Consider the following 19,338-nt stretch of genomic DNA (forward strand, 5'->3'; position numbering starts at 1 on the left):
TAAAAATCTTACCTATTTTTAGTTTTAAATCTTGGGGACTAAGCAAATGCTCCCAAGGGTGATTTTAAACACTCTAGGGCAGGAGTGATGACATGGGGAGATGGAATAGGGAGGAGAGGATGGGGAAGTCCTGTTGTGTGAGGATTGTATTCAACCCACAGAGAAAGCAATGCTGGATCAGACCAAAGGTCCATCTAGTCCATAATTCTGTTCTCATAGTGGCCAGCCAGATGCCTGCGGGAAGCACACAAGTAGGACATGAATCAAGTTATAGCACCCTCCTGTTCATGTTGTTCAGCAACTGGTATACATTCTGCCCCTGGTACTGGAGGTAATATATAGCCATCGTGACTAATAGCCATTGATAGTCTTTTCCTTCACAAATTTGTCCAATCCCTTTTTAGAGCCATCCTATGAAGGGAAGGGGTTGTTCTAGCTCCCGGCAGTGTAGGGCTGGATAGGCAATTACCAAAGTAGGCTGCCAGCACACCTTAAGTCCACCTGAGCCAGCAGACACTGAGATCTTACAAGACACCCTCTATTTCTAGCCCAAAGCCTGAAAACTTAAACACTAGCAATAACCAAACAGAAAAGCTCTGAATTTAATATTAAAGCTTGTTTGGAAAGAACGCATGACTCTTGAGGCAGGTGTTAAGTTTATTTACATAGGGTAAGGGGAAAAGGGAATCAGGAACCAGAGTAAAAGCATACAAGAACCAGAGTAACATTTGGAAACAGTATTTCAGACAGAAAATAACAGAAATTACCCACACCTGCCTGTACATACCTAAGTATGGGTCTCCACATAGAACAAGGCCCAAAATGTGACACCGGGGGCTAATCTACACCTGCAGCGCTTTCGCTATAGAAGAGGGATGCTTCTGAATGTTCTCTGTTTCCACAATTGGCACTCACAGGGCACACGGCTCTGATGTGTACCACAATTTCAGGAGTGCCGTTGCGGGAGCTTGTGTGCCCCATTATGCCACTTGCACATGTGGATTGGCAGAAGGGGGTGGATGACACAATGACGGGGCAGAGATTTTTTTTTAATGACTTGTGAAGCATGCGCACGAGTGCAGACACACAGCAACTCATGGGGGACATTGGAACGCTGTTGAATATGCGCTCCTGCACAGAGATATGTTTGTATTAAAAACACACACCACACACTCGGCGGTAAAACACGCCGATACCCATCCAAAACATGTGGCAATCGTGGACAGGTCCACTCCTGCACACCTCCAATACCCATGCGCACGCCTCTCACAGCAGAGCCTGGAACTTGCGGTGAACAGCAACAACCTCACAAAGGGGGAGGCGGCACACTGCAAATGTTCTTCGGAATGGAAACAAGAGAGCTGGAAAAATCTCAACAAAAGCAGTCAGGGATGTTCTGGGAAAACTGAGAAGTGGAGCTGAGATCACAGTGGTAGCAGGTGAACGCCATGTGCCCCATTAGTGATGACTGCGATACAATCCTGCAATAAATGCTCAAAGGCAAGTTGGAGCATGAAGATAAATGAAAGAAGATAAATAAAGTAGCTTCCCCCTGACTTTATATCCAAGAACCTTTGGCAAATTTGAGGTAAGCCTCCTTAGACAATCACTAGCTAGCTGAATAGTTTCCCCAAGCTTTCGGTAGAGTGAGGTGGAAAGTTCTCACAGAAGCCCAGCTGAAATTATTCAGTTTATTTGGCAAGAATTGTGCTTGTGGCCTGCCTTAGAGAGGCCTGCCTAAGGGAGGGAGAGAAGGGGGTGTCAGAAAGATAGAGAGGAAAGGGAATGGAAGAAAGGGAGAAAAAGGGTGAGCCTGCCCACTATGGGCACTGGCCATACCCATGGCCAACTTGAAGTCCCAAATAGATTATGCTCAATAAATGTAGCCTTTGACAGAAAAAGGTTCCCCATCCCTGCTTTTTATTTATTTATTTCTAATCCGCCAAATAACCAATATTCTCTGGCAGATTACAAACAATTAAAAGACTAAGATGCCATATAAGCAGTTAAAAACATAAAATACATTACAAATATATTTCTCTGCTGTGGCACCCCGGTTATGGAATGAGCTCTCCAGAGAGGTCCGCCTGGTGCCTACACTGTACTCTTTTCGTCGCCAGCTGAAGACCTTTTTATTCTCTCAGTATTTTAACATTTAATTTTAACTTAAATTTAAATTTTACTGTTCTAACTCTGTATTTTAATCTTATATCAATTTTGCTGCGTGGTTTTATCCTGGTTGTGCTTTTTATACTGTATTTTTTATTTGTGTTTTTAACCTGTTGGTTGTTTTATTATGGTTTTAATTTTTGTGAACCGCCCAGATCGCTTCAGTTATTGGGCAGTATAAAAATGTAATAAAATAAATAAATAAATAAAAGAATGCAATACAACACAACAAACAGCACAGGAATCAATAAAACAGCCATACAAATCTAAAACTAGGACTCAAATGCATGGAAAAAAAAGAAAGATCTTTGCATGGCACCAAAAACAATGTAGGTGCCAGGCAAACCTCCTTGGGGAGGGCATTCCGTAAGTGGAGTGCCACAACTGAGAAGGCCCTCCCTCTTGTAGGCACCTCCCTAGCTTCCTTCAGTGGGGACACTCAGAGGAGGGCCTCCAAAGATGACCTAAGAGTCTGAGCAGGTACATAGAACTAGATGGAGCTGCATTGATTCCCTGGGTTATTTGCTCACATCCTGAGTCAACTCATGGGACCTAAGAGGTGCTTCTAAATATCTTTGGCAACCATGTTGATTTTGTGGTGTAGTAAATAAGACACAGGAGCATAGCTGCTGGAATTCTTGCCTTGTGGACCCTGATGCCATATAATAGTAGAGATGCATAAATAGAGAAGAAATAGAGAGTGAGAATGGAGCTGAAGTCTGCATTTCAATACTCAGTTACCTGGTAATAATTCCCATCGGAGCTTATTTATGGGTAAAGGTGCTTCAACATAAACAGATATGCTGGTCTTCAAAAGGTTAAACAAGAGCACTACTTACAATCCACACAAGATGGGACTGGGATTCATATTACTGCTGGTATAGACAGTATTAGTGCTGGAGGCAAAGCCTCTTGCAGATTTTTCTGTTCTGGCACTGCCATTGATGATGGAAGCAATGTCTGGAAGTGCCTACAGTTAGATATGGGCAGGATTTGACTGTTGCTCTATAATAAGACTTAGCCTATTAGGGAACCAATGACTGAGTACAATACTGCCTGTTCTTTTCTTGTCTATATTTAAAATCTGCCCCACCATGTTTAAGCTGTTCTGTTGGCAGAGTTCCTAAATTAAAATTTTAAAGACAGAAAGTATAATGAAGCTCTAATATTGGTTCTGTGGAATTCTAGGGTGTTGTAGTATTCTCAAGCTTTCTCTGTTGTGGTACCCCGGTTGTGGAATGCCGTCCCCTTGGAGGCCCGACTGGCACAGATGCTAGCTTCATTTCAGCACCATTAAAACATGGCTTTTTATTAGGGATGTGCTCCGCTCCGATTAGAAGCGGAGAATCAGAAGCGAATTGGCCTGCTCTGTCTTGCCCAGAGGCGGAGTAGAAGCGGACCGGGGACCCCTAGAAGCAAGGCGAAGAGAAGCACCCATACGCAGAGCGCTTTTCTTTTTGCGGCGCGATCCGATCGCCATTTTGAAAAATTTCGCCCATAGGATTGCATTGCGGAAAAGAATAGGGGATAACTGTGTTGTTTTTAAGCTATCTTTCTGAAACTTCTTGTGCTTAGAGAGTCGTGGCTGGGGGTCATTTTGAGCCTACTCTCAGCTCTCTGCGTGGTGCGGTTCGCTTGCTAGGATTTTTTGAAAAAATCGGTTTAAAACAGTGGGAAAAGGTACCTTTTAAAAAAAATTCTTCTTGTTGTTTATTCAGCAACACTGCTGCTTTTAATTCCACCCCTCCTTTGTTTATTTATTTATTTATTTATTCCATTTTATATGCATTACTGGCTTTGAAACTATCCTTGGCTCACTTCCTTATGCCCCCAGAAATGTCTGCTGCCTGCCTGCCTTCCCTCCCTCCTCCCCTGCCCGCCTCGCAGGGATGGTGTTTGTGTCTTGCTTTGACTCAGGGGAGAAGTCCTTCCTGCACTCACTTAGAGTTTTGGAAGTTCCAAATCAATTTTTCAAGTGTGGAAGAAGATTCATATTTAGGTTTATCTCTACTCCCCAATTCATGGCATGTTGGGATTTCCTTTGAAATGGCCCCATTGAGCTGTCTGCAGCTTTAAATCCCTGAGATACTGGGGTGTCCGATTTTCATAAATTCCCCCAAAATCAGGGGATGATGGGATTGGCTTGAATCTTGGCATGCATGTGTATCCCTGGATAAGCTATCATGGTGCCGAGTTTGAGGTTTCTAACGTGAAAATTGACGGAGATATCGAAAGGGGTGTGAATTGGGGTTATATGTGGTGCGTTAGAGGTTAGAGCCCCGCCAAAAATCAGGGGATGATGGGATTGGCTTGAGTCTTGCCATGAATGTGGCTCTAGATGGCATCTGTGGGAGTGCCCACTTCAATTTTTTTTATCTGTCAAAACGTCAGAGAACAGTCCATGTCTGCAAATGGGGTGTCCAGTTTTCAAAAATTCCCCAAAAATCAGGGGATGATGGGATTGGCTTGAAACTTGGTGTCTATATGGACACATGGATAAGCTGTCATGGGACCGAACGTGAGGTTTCTGACATGCAAATTGACGGAGATATCGAAAGGGGTGTGAATTGGGGTGAGTTAAAAGGTTAGAGCCCCATCAAAAATCAGGGGATGATGGGATTTGCTTGAGTCTTGCCATGAATGTGGCTCTAGATGGCATCTGTGGGGGTGCCCACTTCAAAAAAATTTATCTGTCAAAACGTCGGAGAAAAGCCCATGTCTGCAAATGGGGTGTCCGATTTTCAAAATTTCCCCCAAAATCAGGGGATGATGGGATTGGCTTGAAACTTGGCGTCCATGTGGACACATGGATAAGCTGTCATGGGACCGAACGTGAGGTTTCTGACATGCAAATTGACGGAGATACCGAAAGGGGTGTGAATTGGGGTGAGTTAAAAGGTTAGAGCCCCGCCAAAAATCAGGGGATGATGGGATTTGCTTGAGTCTTGCCATGAATGTGGCTCTAGATGGCATCTGTGAGGGTGCCTACTTCAAAAAAAAGCCCATGTCTGAAAATGGGGTGTCCGATTTTCATAAATTCCCCCAAAATCAGGGGATGATGGGATTGGCTTGAGTCTTGGCTTGCGTGTGTATACGTGCATGAGGTGTCATAGTGCCAAATGTCAGGTTTCTAACTGTAACAGAAAAAAAGTTGTATACTTTTTTGAATTTTAATGCAAGCCTATGGGGGGGGGGAAAGCGGAGCTCCGATCCAGATCCGGAGCTCCGCAGCGCAGCGCAGCGGACTATAGGCGGGGCGGAGCAAAGCGGCCCGATCCGCAAATTGCGGATCTGGAAGAGAAGCAGATCGGGCGGTCCGTGCACACCCCTACTTTTTATCAAAGCCTTTGAGGGCTAAATTTGCTTAAAACTGCACATAGTTTAATTGTTTTATCATTTAATATTTTTTTACTGGTATTAGCTTGTTAATGGTTTAATACGTTTTAGCTGCACAAATTATTTATTGTTTTACACTGCTTGAATTGATTTTATCTGTACACTGCCCTGAGATCCCAATGATATAGGGCGGGATGCAAATATTGTAATAAAATAAACAAATAACTGTGTTCCATCACCTTTTTTGTGCCAATCTAAATTTGAAGGAAGTCTTTAAAATAAGGGATATTCATCAGTCTATAAAAGTAATGGTGTACTGTGGATAGGGATGTACGGATTGTAGGAAACAGGATATTGCACTAATTAGGCCTTAGATTACATCCAGCAGAATTCTTCTTATGTGTCTTATGAAATATAATAGACATGTGAAAGGGGTTGACTACTATAACTAGAAGCACTGGACAAGTAATAGTTAAGTTCATAGTTTGAAAAGCAAAGAAATGAAACAACTAGTTTCTGTGCTGAAGAACTGGATAATATACCCAGCTGGTTAATGGAAGGATAACTGTTTCTGAGATTAAGGAGCCTGCTGCCTTATAAAGGCAGGTAGTTAAAGAAAGGGGAAAATATCGATGCTAGCATTTGACTGTGGTGCTGTAATGCAGCTGGTGTTCTACAATCTGGCTCTAGAACAAAATGAGCAGCTAAATAAAATAATTTTGCTAAGATTTAACGTTTATGGATCTAATTTGCCTCTGTAAAAAGGCATTACCAATTATTTTTGTTCAGTTGATTGGCTATATTATGATCAAACTTTTATTGTGAAGTTCTGTTTTTTGGAACCATTATCTCATTTGTAGCAAATCCATACGCTGTAAGCATGAGCAAAATTGTAATTGCATATACAGTCTATGTACAGGTATCTTTCCCCTTCAAAGTAAAAGGACAACATTCACTCACTTGAGTCAAAGGCTATTCTGAATTTCCTTTTCTAATCAATCCCACGACAGGAAGAATCCTGATGCTGTGTTTGAGAGCCAGTGTCGCATAATGGTTAGTGTGTTGGACTGGGACTGCCAAGACCCGGGTTCCAGTTCAGTGGGTGACTTTGGGCCAGTTACGGATTCTCAGACTAATCTACTTAAAGGTTTCTTGTCGTGTGGATAAAATGGAGAGGGGGAGGAATATGCCACCTTGGGTTCCTTGGAGGAAAGGAGGGATATAAATGTAAATTTAAATAAATTAACGAATAAATGTTTGTGAGGGCTGTTTCTACACTCATATCAGCAAGTGGTTATTGGCCATACATCTCTTTCCAGGTAGGGCTGGAAAAGGTCCTGCTTGAAAAGCTGGAGAGCTGCTGCCAGTCAGTGTGAACAGCACTGGGCTAGATGGACCAACGGTCTGACTCAGTATAAGGCAGCTTCTGATGTTCCTATATATTACACCAGAAAATGTACAGTGAGAACACATGAAAGTACCTTCAATTAAACAGCAGAGTATTTCAATTAAACTTAGGCCTTAGCTAGACCTAAGGTTTATCCCAGGATCATACCGGGGTCGTCCCTGCCTGCTCCCGGGATCCCCTGTGTGTCATTTACATGAACAGGGATGATCCAGGGATAAACCTTAGGTCTAGCTAAGGCCTTAATCTCCATATTTTACATATTATGATACCCAGTGCATCGCATGGTGCCAGGACAAGTACCCCATAGATTTTGGTTGTAGATTTGTCCACCACCTTTAGATTTTTGACAGGCATTTCCAACTTCTCTGACCCTCTGTATTCCTCTCCTTCCCTTTCCTAGTCCCCCCTCTTTCTTTTCACAGTCCACTAAACTCGAACTAAACAGAGTGGTAACTATTCAGTCTCACTTTAAGAGAAGAAAAATTGCAGGAAAGGAAGCCCACTTGGCTGCTTGTATAAAATAATTCATGAACATAAAGCTCTATGTGATTTTGATATGATAAGTAGAATGTTATGGAGTGATTGCTCACTTCTGACTATCTCAGAGGATTAGGCTTTACACCTGCTCTATGTAAGTTCCAGTAGTGACGAGACTTTGATGCACAGAAAGAAATTACAGCTGTATCAAACATCCCTTCTTAGGCTGGAGCCTCAAGTGGAATGGTTAGTAGCTTGCTTATGAGTAGGTGTCCTTATATCTTGGGCTATAACTTGGTTTTATTTCTATTCCAGTCTAATGGTGAAATTCCTGATGCATTTTCCTATAATTGTTATAATTATAATCAAGATTTGGAAGTAAATTCATATTTGAATCAACTGGACACTGTCTTGTCATTTGACTCAGGTAGCAAAAGATCTTGGGATGGCCCTGATACACCTGTTGAAATTTTGTACAGCCCTTCTGTACAACCGCAGAGGTGCAGGAGCCCTATCCTCTTGCATCCAGGAACTCTAGCAGTGGGTGCTGTTTTAATTGGTAGTTTTTAAGGGAAAGGGAATCTCTTGATTGTGACCTGCAATTGTATCCAAACTTCCTTTATCCATAAACAATGCCCAATAAATCAGTTCTATGTCAGTAGTTCATGGAAGAATTGGTTTACTGAGTAAAATGAATCTGTTGAAAGGTGAATTATAGAACACATTTAAAAACAAACACATAAAATAAAATTGTCATTTGCTAGCCACTCTGTGCTATTAGTGCCAATAACAGCTTCCCTTCCGGGATGAAAAGCAGCTTCAGAGTTGTTCGTGTGATTTTAAAGCTCCCCTAAAAAGCTGCATGTGGCTACCTCAATTCTAGCTCACCCAAGAAGAAGAGCCAACTGCCTCTTTAGGAAGATTTAGCAACAAGTAAAGAATTTCCCTTGATAAAAAGACATATCTTTAAACTCAACAGGAACAATATATTGGTGCAGCTGAAGGGTTTTGCCTTGTTTTTAGCTTTTACAGTTGCTGTTTTATCTTCCTTGTTGTTAATTAATCCCCATTTCCTCATCACACCTCTCCCACAGCTGTTATTTAACATCTTCAGAGAGAGAAAACAAGAAATGTACTTCATATCTAGTTTGGCCTTAGATAAGTGGATTTGTAGCTATCTATTGCTGGTAAGTTGCTCCTCACCCACATACGATGAACATATGAGATTGAGACTAGTCCATGTAACCCAGTAGATGTTTCCTCTGACTGATGGAGCCCCCTCCCCAGCTGAGTGTTTCCCAGTTGTGCATGCAAAACAGATGCACTACTGTTGAGCTATGGGTCCTTCTCCCCAAGATATAACCTCTCACCCAAGGGAGGTACAGTTCAGGGTTTGAACCCATAGCCTCACAGACAATACCTAGTGAGAGTATGAGGCTTAAACAATTGACCACATGTTTTTAATGGGCAACGCCAGGTACCAGTTATGCAGATAAGGGAAAGTGTGCTGTTGGTCATATTCTGAATATTCCTGTGACCATTCACTAATATTGATGAACAGATTGTCCTGGCAGTTTTATTTCCTAAAGGAAAACCATACCTAAACATGTGAAGAACATTTCTGGGACAAAACAAATATCTGGATTGTAGGATCCTAGCAGCGAAAATGGTGTAGAGATGTTGAGTATAAGAAATGAAAGCTATTCACATTTATTCAGTGCTTAGTTTACAGCTTGCCATAATTAGCTCTCTCTTTGCACAGTGCTTTGACTCTTACCTTTGTTGTGCAGACTGGAATCTTTTATTGTGGAACACCAGATGGATCACATTGCCATTAAATTGCAAACTTATTCAGAATGGACAGATACTCACCACGTTGTTCAGCATTAATTGGCACCCTTGTGGACAGTCTCTGCAGGAAGTGGAAACAGCATGGTTGCATATGCTCCAATCTGTCTTGAAGAGGAATATAATGGTCCTTCCAACTGCCTTTTTTAAAGTTATTCTGGTGGTGGGGAGTCACACTGAACTTGTTCAGCTTCTTCATGTGATAATTAGGACAGTCATGGCTCTTTTACCCTAGTTTGGCTCTAGTGCTATAGCAGCTTTCCCCATAATTGTGACCTCCAGATATTTTGCCATGAACCCCAGGCCAGAATGACCAATGGTCAAGAATGATTGGGGTTGAAGTCCAAAACATCTAGAGGGCACCAGGTTGAGGAAGATTGAGTTATAATTTATGGTATAATAATCTTTTTGCTCTAGTCCATCTATTAGAATTGTATTCCCTCAGTTAAATCAACTCTCCGGTGTTCTAGGCTTTCCATGCTAGCATTCTGGTTTCTCTTTCTTTTCTGTTTAAAATGTTAATTTGTTCATCCAAAATCACACTGATCAGATTGGACAAAGCAATTGATTTTGCTTTCAGAATCTTTGCGTTGAAAAACAAAAGCAAACATCCAGGAACAAAGGTATTCCTCTCCGAACCCAGAAACATGAGCAAGCCTCTAGAATGCAGATCCTCAATTGATTGTACTTGTACAAACCCAAACACTTTCCCATCCATTCTCTTTTTATAGGAATGGGGGCTCTTGCTCATCTACTACCTTCTGTATTCAAAGCTGTCATTGTCTGGAGGAACACGTACATCTATAAATATCTTCATAATTGTAGCTGTATTGAACAAAACAGGCATAGCATCACAGATTCTTTGCTGCATGTATCACCATGATGCATAATCTGGGAACCATTCTACATGGATAGACACTTGACATTAATGAGTGTGATGTAAGCTGGCCCATAATATGGTCAGTTTGTTCTTTAAACAAGGTGAGCAGGGGCAAACTATGTATGCCATGCAAACATGCACATTAGTTAGATATGCAGAATTAACTTCATGTTCTGTGAGCAAAACAAAAGGTTCTTGTTAGAGCAAGAAGAAGACGTGAAGCCTGGTATCCGGGGCACTGAACCAAGATTCTCTGGAGCTAAGCTCCAACACCCTGCCTCCTGTTATGCTGGGTACTGTAAGGCTGTAAGGACTGTAAGGCTCAGTTGTGCTATCTTCATAAGGAATGAAACTGGCCATTTTGTGTTTGCTTATAGTTATACAGTGGTTGCTTTCCATTTAGCCATTTGCAGCTGATGACTCCGAATCTGTATGCCCAGGTCACTGGAGTGCGTTTACACAGCTGAAGTTAGTGTGACCAACTGCACCTGTTCCTAAAGATGACTGATCTAGCCATGGGCACATATGCCTTCATTACATCCTGTAATGTGTTCTATGTGGGGCTACCTTAGAAACCTGCTCAGAAATTCTGCAGCTCCAGAATTTGAGGCTAGACTGTTGGCTGGGGCTATTTACAGGGAGCATATGTGCCCCTTGCTACAGCAGTTTTGCTGGCTTTCGGTCCGCTTCTATGCAGAATTCAAAGTTCTGGTTAGGACCAAGAAAGCCATATATAGCTTGGGACTGGGCTATGTGAAAGACTGCTTTCTTCCCTACGAGCCTTCACAGTTCTTAAGATCTTCTGGAGAGGCCCTTCTTTTGCTGTTGCCACCTTCAGAGGCACATTTGGTGGTGACATGAGAGAGGACCTTTTTGGTGGTATCTCCCAAGCTGTGGAACTCACCCCCCAAGGGAGGCTACGTTTAGTCCCCTCCTCTGTTCTTCTGCCAGTAGGCAAAGATGGCTTTATTTAAGAAGGCCTTTGGCCTGTAAATGGTTGGGTGCTGTTTTTTATCTTTTTAAATTCTGTAATTGTTATTGTGTTTTTATTGTATTTTAATGTATTGTCTTAATCCATTTTAATTGTGCCTGTACCTTGATTACTATTTTTTTTAGTAGAAAGGCAGAATACAAATCAAATCAAATCAATCAATCAGCTTGCTTCTTGTCTATCTTTGGTCATATATTTGGAACAAAATGGTAGCTATTAGCAAAAGTGTCTTGGACCTGCTTAATAATTAAGCAGAACCTTTATATCATACAGTTAAATACACAAATAATAGTTGCTTCATCTCCATAATTAACTGGAAATAGAACTAAAACAGAGTTCCACACAGTAAAATCATGCTACAGCATTGTCAGGCAGGGAGCCTAGCTTTGTGAGGAGCTATGGCTGAGCTTATTTATTTATTTATATATATTTATTTATTACATTTATGTACCGCCCCATAGCTGAAGCTCTCTGGCGGTTTACAAAAAACAGGTAGATGAGGGTCAAATGTATACCAGAAGCAGGAAACAGGGTCACAGAAAAGCTGTAGGTCAGGCACCAGATCAGGCAAACAAAGATCCCAGATTAGTCAAACCAAGAGTTTAAAATGCTTTCAAAAGTAAAACATGCCTAATTTTTATAAGGAAAGCTTATTTGCATCTCTCCTCTTATTTTTACAAGAATGATTATTTTCCACCAATGTGTGCTAGAGCTATTGTCAGAAGGAATTAAAGGATAACAGCAAAGCCTCTTTACTGATTATATCTGAGTTTAAATCATGTCAATTCTTATTAGATTTCAAAAATTGTTAGGCCTTGAGTTGCCATCTTTAATCTCGAGTAATTATTTGGCTTTTGACGTGTGTGTGTGTGTGTGTGTGTGTGTGTGTGTGTGTGTGTGTAATCTTGTGTAAGACTAGTGCTACAAAAACAGTTGTTACATAGCAGCCACTTTAATCACCCCTAAAGAGTGTTTCGTACTAAGCCATAGAACATTTTTGGCTGTGTAAAGTCATGTAGGAGCCAGTGTGGTGTAGTGGCTAGAGTCTTGGACTGGGAGTCGGGAGATGTGGGTTCTAGTCCCCACTTGGCCATGGAAGCTCACTGGGTGACTTTGGGCTAGTCACAGACTCTCTGCCCACCTACTTCATAGGATTGTTGTTGTGAGGATAAAATGGAGAGGAGGAAGATTATGTAAACTCCATGTTAGGCATTATAAGAAAAGGAATTGAGAATAAAACTGCCAGTATCATACTGCCTTTATACAAATCTACGGTGTGACCACACTTAGAATACTGTGTACAGTTCTGGTCACTACACCTAAAAAAAAGTACAGAAAATGGCAACTAAAATGATCAAGGGACTGGAGCATCTCCCCTACGAGGGAAGGTTACAACAACTGGTATTGTTTAGCTTGGGAAAAAAGGAGGCTAAGGGGAGACATGATAGTGGTGTACAAAATGATGCATGGTGTGGAGAATGTGGAGAGGGAGATGTTTTTCTCCCTCTCTCAAAATACCAGAACCTGGGTTCATCCCATGAAGCTGATTGGTGGGAAATCCAGGACAAATAAAAGGAAGTACTTCTTCACACAGTGAATAGTTAAATTATGGAATTATCTCCCACAAGATGTAGTGAAGGTCACCAATTTGGATGGCTTTAAAAGGGGGTTGGATAAATTCCTAGATGAGAAGGCTACACCAAGCAGGATATTCCACTATGAAAGTGGTATGAAAGCGGTATATAAAAGGCAGGAGCCACACTACTGCTTTATAGCAGTATTGAAGTGCACTGACAACTATGTTTAGCAAGGACAGGGGAGAATCTCCCCAGCACCCCAGTGAAGATCGTCTCCCAGTTGCTATTAGCCCCTGCCATTGATACCAATGTGAGCTTCCATCCCAATAACCACAGCTTGGGTGGGGGTGGAAGGATGCAATTTCCTTTGGAACTACTGACTTTTACCTGCATACTATGGTCCACATCCTGCTTCCCCCTTCCACCTGCAGCAGCTATTTAAATAGAAATATCTGTGCATGTCAATTAAGATGCATGTCAGTTAACTAGACACGACACATAATTAATGTCATATCTAGTTCGGCCCTTAAGATATATGCTTAGGCTAATGAGATATATTCTTTAAGAGTTCTGCTTTCTCCCTGAATCTAAGTTGAACTCTCAGATTATTTGTTCTAAACAGTGAGATTAATACTCAGGTTCAAAAAAATTGTGTACAAAAAGTACAGCAAATATGGCTGCATTAAAATATATCTTGGTCCCAACCTGCAGTTTAGAAGGCTGGCACAGGTATTAATATTTGAACTTATGTATCAGAATAAAACTACCACCACCACATCATCAGACTCTATTTTGTTCCCATGTAAGATTTTCCATGTGCGAAAACACACAGAAAAATAATGTAGGAATTGGCTTTTAAAAATAAACATGTTTATCTTTAAACATGAGTCCCTGGCATCTACAGGGGCGCATGTGATGATAGACCAGTTAGCCTCTACGATACTAGACCATTTTATGTGTGCATGTTTTTGCTGCTACTGTGTAACGCAGCTATTCTTCTAGTTTGTCAATAGGAACAGCGTTGGGGCTGGGAAAGGTGTCCATAATGTTGGTCCTTCAAATATGGAGGTTGGCACAATCTCCATTCTCACATTTTTGTATTCTGTGTTTAGCCTAAGTGAACTGAGTTCACTTAGACCACACTGGTATAAGCTGTCTCAGGGATAATCTGGATCCAATCTATTCATGTTAAAAGTAATAGAGAACAAATCTTGCCACCTATAGTAGTGGAAAAGTGAAAATTTGCAAGTTAATGCTTGGAAAATTTCTTCTGCAGATAATCGCATTTGATGAATTAAAGACAGACTTCAAGAGCCCTATAGACCAGTGTAACCCAGCACATGCGGTGAGTTCCATTCTGCTACTTTACAATAACTAAATTTTGGTGGAAAAGCTAAGGTGTCAAGAGAAAAAATGGTATACAATGGAGTAAGGATTTAGGATTGCCTATAACTGATTTTTATTTTAATGTGTAAAGGTGATGAGCCTTGATTATAATTATTTCTGATTCAGAAATGAGAAGTGCTAGAATGAATAGCCCACAAACTAAAGTCTTACTCGTACAATCCATAATTGACTCTGTTTTTGCAAAGCAGACTCAATGCATATTATATTAAGTTTGTTACATGGTGAAGCGGTCAGTTGATTGCTCTGACACTATTCATAGGGACACCATTCACTCTCAGTAGCTAATGATATGAGTGAAACTATTTATTTATTTATTGTTACATTTATATCCTTCCTGTTTTCCGCTTCCAAGGAATCTAGGGTTGTTTACATGGTTCTCTTCCTCTCCATTTTATCCTCACAACAATCTCTGAGGTAGGTTAGGCTGAGAATCAATGATTGGTCTAAGTCATCTAGTGAGTTTCAAGGCCGAGTCAGGACTAGAACCCAGATCTCTCGAGTGCCAGTCCAACACTAACTAATACACCACACTGACTGTCAATATATATATGTTTATAAATATAACTATAAAATAAAATAGAGAACATATAAATATTATAAATGTATAACTATAAAATATATAACTAATATATTTTAGTTGCATTTCTCAAGGAGGAATTGAGGCTCTGTTGCCCCCATCATGGCCTTAACAAAACTAAGAAATCAAGAAATCCTGAGAATTAGCCGGATCAGAGGTTAGGAGAAACCATATAAACAAGTCACAGTGAGCCTTGGGTTTGCATTCTCCCCCTTCCCTTCCCTTCTCTGGTGCACACCAGAAGAGAAAATGGGAAGTATCCATTCCCACTTTTGAACAAACCATAATTCATGTTACGGGCAATCTCAGGGAGCTGTGTTTTGTTTAAACCCTAGTTAGTGAACAAGCCAGGATCTGAAATTGCAGTTTGATCTTGACTTGTTTAACCTAATATGAGTTTAAACAAAGTACAGTCACCCCAAGCTGGGATGTAACAAGGAATTGTGGCTTGCATAAAAGTGGAGGTGGATGCTTCTGGTTTCCATTAGTGCTAGTCAGAAAGGGAGGGGGGAGTGTGCAAGCTTGAGGCTTGCCACAGCTTGTTCTTATAATTGGGAATCTATGTTTTCCATTACTTTGGAATCAGCCCTATGCAGTGGCAAAGCAGTAAAGCCTGTAAGCTGCCTACACTGTGTCAGATTATTGGTATATCTATCCCAGTCTTGTTGCCTCTAGGGTCACAGGTAGGGGTATTTATCTTCCGCTGGATATCCTTTTAACCAGAGATGGCAGGGACCTTCTACTTGCAAAGTAAGGTCTAATCTACACCAAGCAGGATATTGTACTATGAAATCGGTATATAAAAGGCAGGAGCCACACTACTGCTTTATAGTGGCATTGAAGTGCACTGGCAACAGTTGGAGCCTATTGACACATACCATATACCACTTTCATACTGCTATATCCTGCTTAGTGTGGCTCCTGCCTTTTATATACTTCTTTCATACCGCTTTCATAGTGCAATATCCTGCTTGGTGTAGATTAGGCCCAAGTCTCAGCCCTTCTTCAGTAGAGCAAGGAGCTGTAACTCTCAGTAGGAATGGATGCAGCTCCCTTATTCACAAGCATGGACTTTACTGGGGCCTCAGCTCATAAGATATGGTAGGAAAACTGCTATGTTGAGCCAATAGGTGACTCAAGTTAAATAATTTCCTGTATGCTCGTACTGCAAAAAAAATATTCTGACTAAGAGACTGATTGTAGATTTTGCCATGCATAATTGTGGTAACTCATAACAACCACTCTGCTATTTCGAGTTAGGAATGCAGAATTCTGATTCCCCTCAATGCTTGGCTGTGCCCAGCTTCTCATCCTGCAGAATAATTTGTTCCTCCTTTAAAGATTTCAGGCTCAGTAGCAGAGAACTTATCTTCTCCAAGGCTGCATGACTGCATATGCTGACCACTAAGAGTGGCACTTTGGGTATTCAAGTACCATCTTGCCTAGAGAAGCGGACAGAACCTTCACAGTGTAAGAGGGAGATAGCCACCGTAGCAAATCAAATTAAACATGCTTATAAGCTGGAAGCATTTGTCTCTGATGTAGTAGCTGATGTGTTCCATGGATGAGAGGCACAAAAGGCATGCTTATCTAAATAGAACCTGAATGGAGTAGGATGTCTTTGAAAAGCAGGGGAGCAAGTTGACTGTTAAATGAATAAATAAAAATCACACAAAGCAATTAGCTGTGTTTGTATAACTTACCTGAAATGCCAACCTAAGCTCCACAGCCTTCAACATGATTGCACTCACAAGAATAGCAGCTCATTGGATATATCCGACCATAAAGCTGATAGTGTACCTGCACAGAGCTTCCCCAGACATCCCTTGGCTCTGTTGTCATCTCACAAGGACCATTGATAAAGGCATGAATTGCCCCCTCCCTATAGGTTGCCACTCTGGGGTAGTGGCCTCTTCTTACGTGTCACAGAACTGGGCCTCCTGGGTCTACGGCCTAATCTACACCAAGCAGGATATTGCACTATGAAAGTGGTATATGAAAAGCAGGAGCCACGCCAAGCAGGATATAGCAGTATATAGTATGTGTCAATGGGCCTGAACAGTTGTCAGTGCACTTCAATACTGCTATAAAGCAGTAGTGTGACTCCTGCTTTTTATATACTGCTTTCATAGTGCAATATCCTGCTTGGTGTAGATTAGGCCTACCTCTCACAAGACCTGACCTGTGGCTATCAGGATCAATATCCACCTCTAAAGCAGCCTTCCCCAGTCTGATACCTTTCAGACATTTTGGACAATAACCATTCCTGACTATTAGCCATGCTGGGTGGGGATGATGGGAGTTAAAGTCTGAAATGTCTTGGGAAGGCTCCTCTAAACATTTCGACCTGACTTCTCTTGTTGCCATGGAGGAAGTGAGAATGAACAAAGACTTTAATTAAATCTGTTGAATTTACTACATTTGAGGTGAATCTCCTGAGATGTTGTCGAAGTTACTTACCAGTGGCATGCAAATTATGCCAGTGGTTAATACATTACTCAATCATGACGTAATGAGCACAAATGATATATTATTACTACCAGTTGGTTACTAATGAAATTCTGCCAAAGTCAGCTGACACCTGCCTGGGTTGTGTTCATTCTATTTGGAAAATACTTTCCTTCATTCTCAAGTATCTTCAATTATCCACTTTCTATCCATCCTTTCCTCTTTTAATTTTTTCCCTTCAACAGAGAGAGCGGCTGAGAAATATTGAACGAATCTGCTTTCTTCTGAGAAAGGTAAGAATTAACCAAAATTGGTTGCGTGGTGTTTGAGCATCACCTTTGAGCTTCTAAAAATAGCAGTACATTTTCCTAGGGTTCACTCCTCCGTTCACTTCAGCAAAAAGGCGATAATGGCAGAGTGGAAATTGGAACTGAGGTGACCTTTGAAGAAAAGGAATGGATCTAATTAGAAGAACTTCCAATCAGTCAATAATATGTAAAAAAATGAACTTTTCAGAACGTCATCCAGTTCAACTTAATAGCCTCATTTTTAAGGCAATGGATGATTTTTGGAGGCCTAATTTGTGCCAGACCTCTATATTTAAGTGTCCTTCTAAGCATATAATATGTAATAATAATTTGATAGGTGGCACACTTCTTATCGTGAACCTAGTCTTAGGCTTTCAAATGTTTCACCAAGTGAATGGGGAAATGGAGGGCACTTTTTTTTCTTAATACATGTGCTGGAGAAGCATTTGGTGCTTTCTGTTTGTGTAGCTGTCTGAGTAATATTTATTTATTTATTTATCTATTTAATTACATTTATATACCGCCCCACAGTCGAAGCTCTCTGGGCGGTATATAATAAATGACCTCCTGTTATTTCTCTAGTGCAGCCTTCTCCAATCTGTTGCTTCCCCTCCCCAGATGTCTTGGAATACAACTCCAATTGGCTGTGCTGGATGGGGATGATGGGATTTGTAATCCAAGACATCTGGGAAGTACCAGGATCATTAGAGAAGAAATCAAAAACAAAACTTTCAGTATCATAATGTTTTTATACAATCCGTAGCAAGATCGCATTTGGAATACATAATTTTTGTGAACCCCCAGAAAGCTTCGGCTATTGGGCGGTATAAAAAATATAATAAATAAATACAGTGAACGCTACAGGTTGCCACAGTTCAAAAAGGTGCAGAAAAGCACGATTCCGGGTGATAAGGGTGCTGGAGCAACATCCCTATGAGAAAAGGTTACAGCACTGGGAGCTCTTTAGCTTAGAAAAGAAAGTGAGTAAGGGGGAGACACGATAGAATTAAAATGAGGCATGACGTGAAGAAAGTATCTCGGAATGCTAAAACACAGGGTCATCCAAAGAAGCTAAATTGTGGGAGATTCAGGACAGATAAAACAAAGTACTTTTTCATACTTCACATAAGCTTTGGAATGATCTACCACAAGATATTGTCCCTGTTCAGATGATACGCTAAGCCATGGTGATTAAGTATTTTGAGCTAAACATTATGGCATAGTGGATCGTGTGAACCATTCCTAACCATAGCGGCTACATAACCACGGTTTAAACATGCTCACTAACCGTTTAGTGGCCAAACCATGGAAAAATTCATGGAGGATATGACTTATAAGTGGGTACTAGTCATGATGGCTTTATTTTACCTCCAGTATCAGAGGCAGTATGCCTATGTACACCAGTTGCTGGGGAACATGGGTTGAAGGGTGCTGTGGCCCTCATGACTTGCTTGTGGGCTTCCCATGGGCATCTGATTGGCCACTATGAGAAGAGAATGCTGGACTAGATCGCTCTTTGGTCTGATCCTGCATGGCTGTACATATGCTCTTATTTTATGTTGGATATATTTGCTCTTATTTTATGTTAGACACATGGGTGCATATATATCCACCATCTTCACTGGTCCAGTCCATTTATTCAGTGAAGTATTATCTTGCCTGTGAAAACATATGCTTACAGAATGAAAGCTTATGCCACAATATGTTTCTTACTCTTTAAGATTCTGCAGGGCTTTCTTTCTAGGGGAAGGCTGCGGTTCAGTGGTAGAGCACATGCCTTGCATGCAGAAAGTCCCAGATTCAATCCCCGGCATCTCCAGGCAGGATTAGGAAGTACCCCTGTCTGATGCCCATGGAGAACTTCTGCCAGTTATTGTAGGACAATACTGAATCAGGCAGATCAGTGGTCTGC

At 41.2% G+C, this 19,338-nt stretch overlaps 1 protein-coding gene across 2 annotated transcripts in view; it reads left to right on the forward strand.

Moving 5' to 3' along the window:
* Positions 1-19,338, forward strand: part of CNIH3 (cornichon family AMPA receptor auxiliary protein 3) — an 84,661-nt gene that overhangs the window by 32,461 nt on the left and 32,862 nt on the right. Inside the window, exons 2-3 of one of the 2 annotated variants that reach the window (XM_063125595.1) lie at positions 13,963-14,031; positions 17,364-17,411. In XM_063125595.1, coding sequence (XP_062981665.1) covers positions 13,963-14,031; positions 17,364-17,411 — 117 coding nt within the window. The remainder of the gene's footprint in view (positions 1-13,962; positions 14,032-17,363; positions 17,412-19,338) is intronic. The other variant, XM_063125596.1, reaches the window with a different exon arrangement.

The sequence above is a fragment of the Elgaria multicarinata genome, chromosome 4 (assembly GCF_023053635.1).
Source record: "Elgaria multicarinata webbii isolate HBS135686 ecotype San Diego chromosome 4, rElgMul1.1.pri, whole genome shotgun sequence".
Taxonomy (NCBI): Eukaryota; Metazoa; Chordata; class Lepidosauria; order Squamata; family Anguidae; genus Elgaria; species Elgaria multicarinata.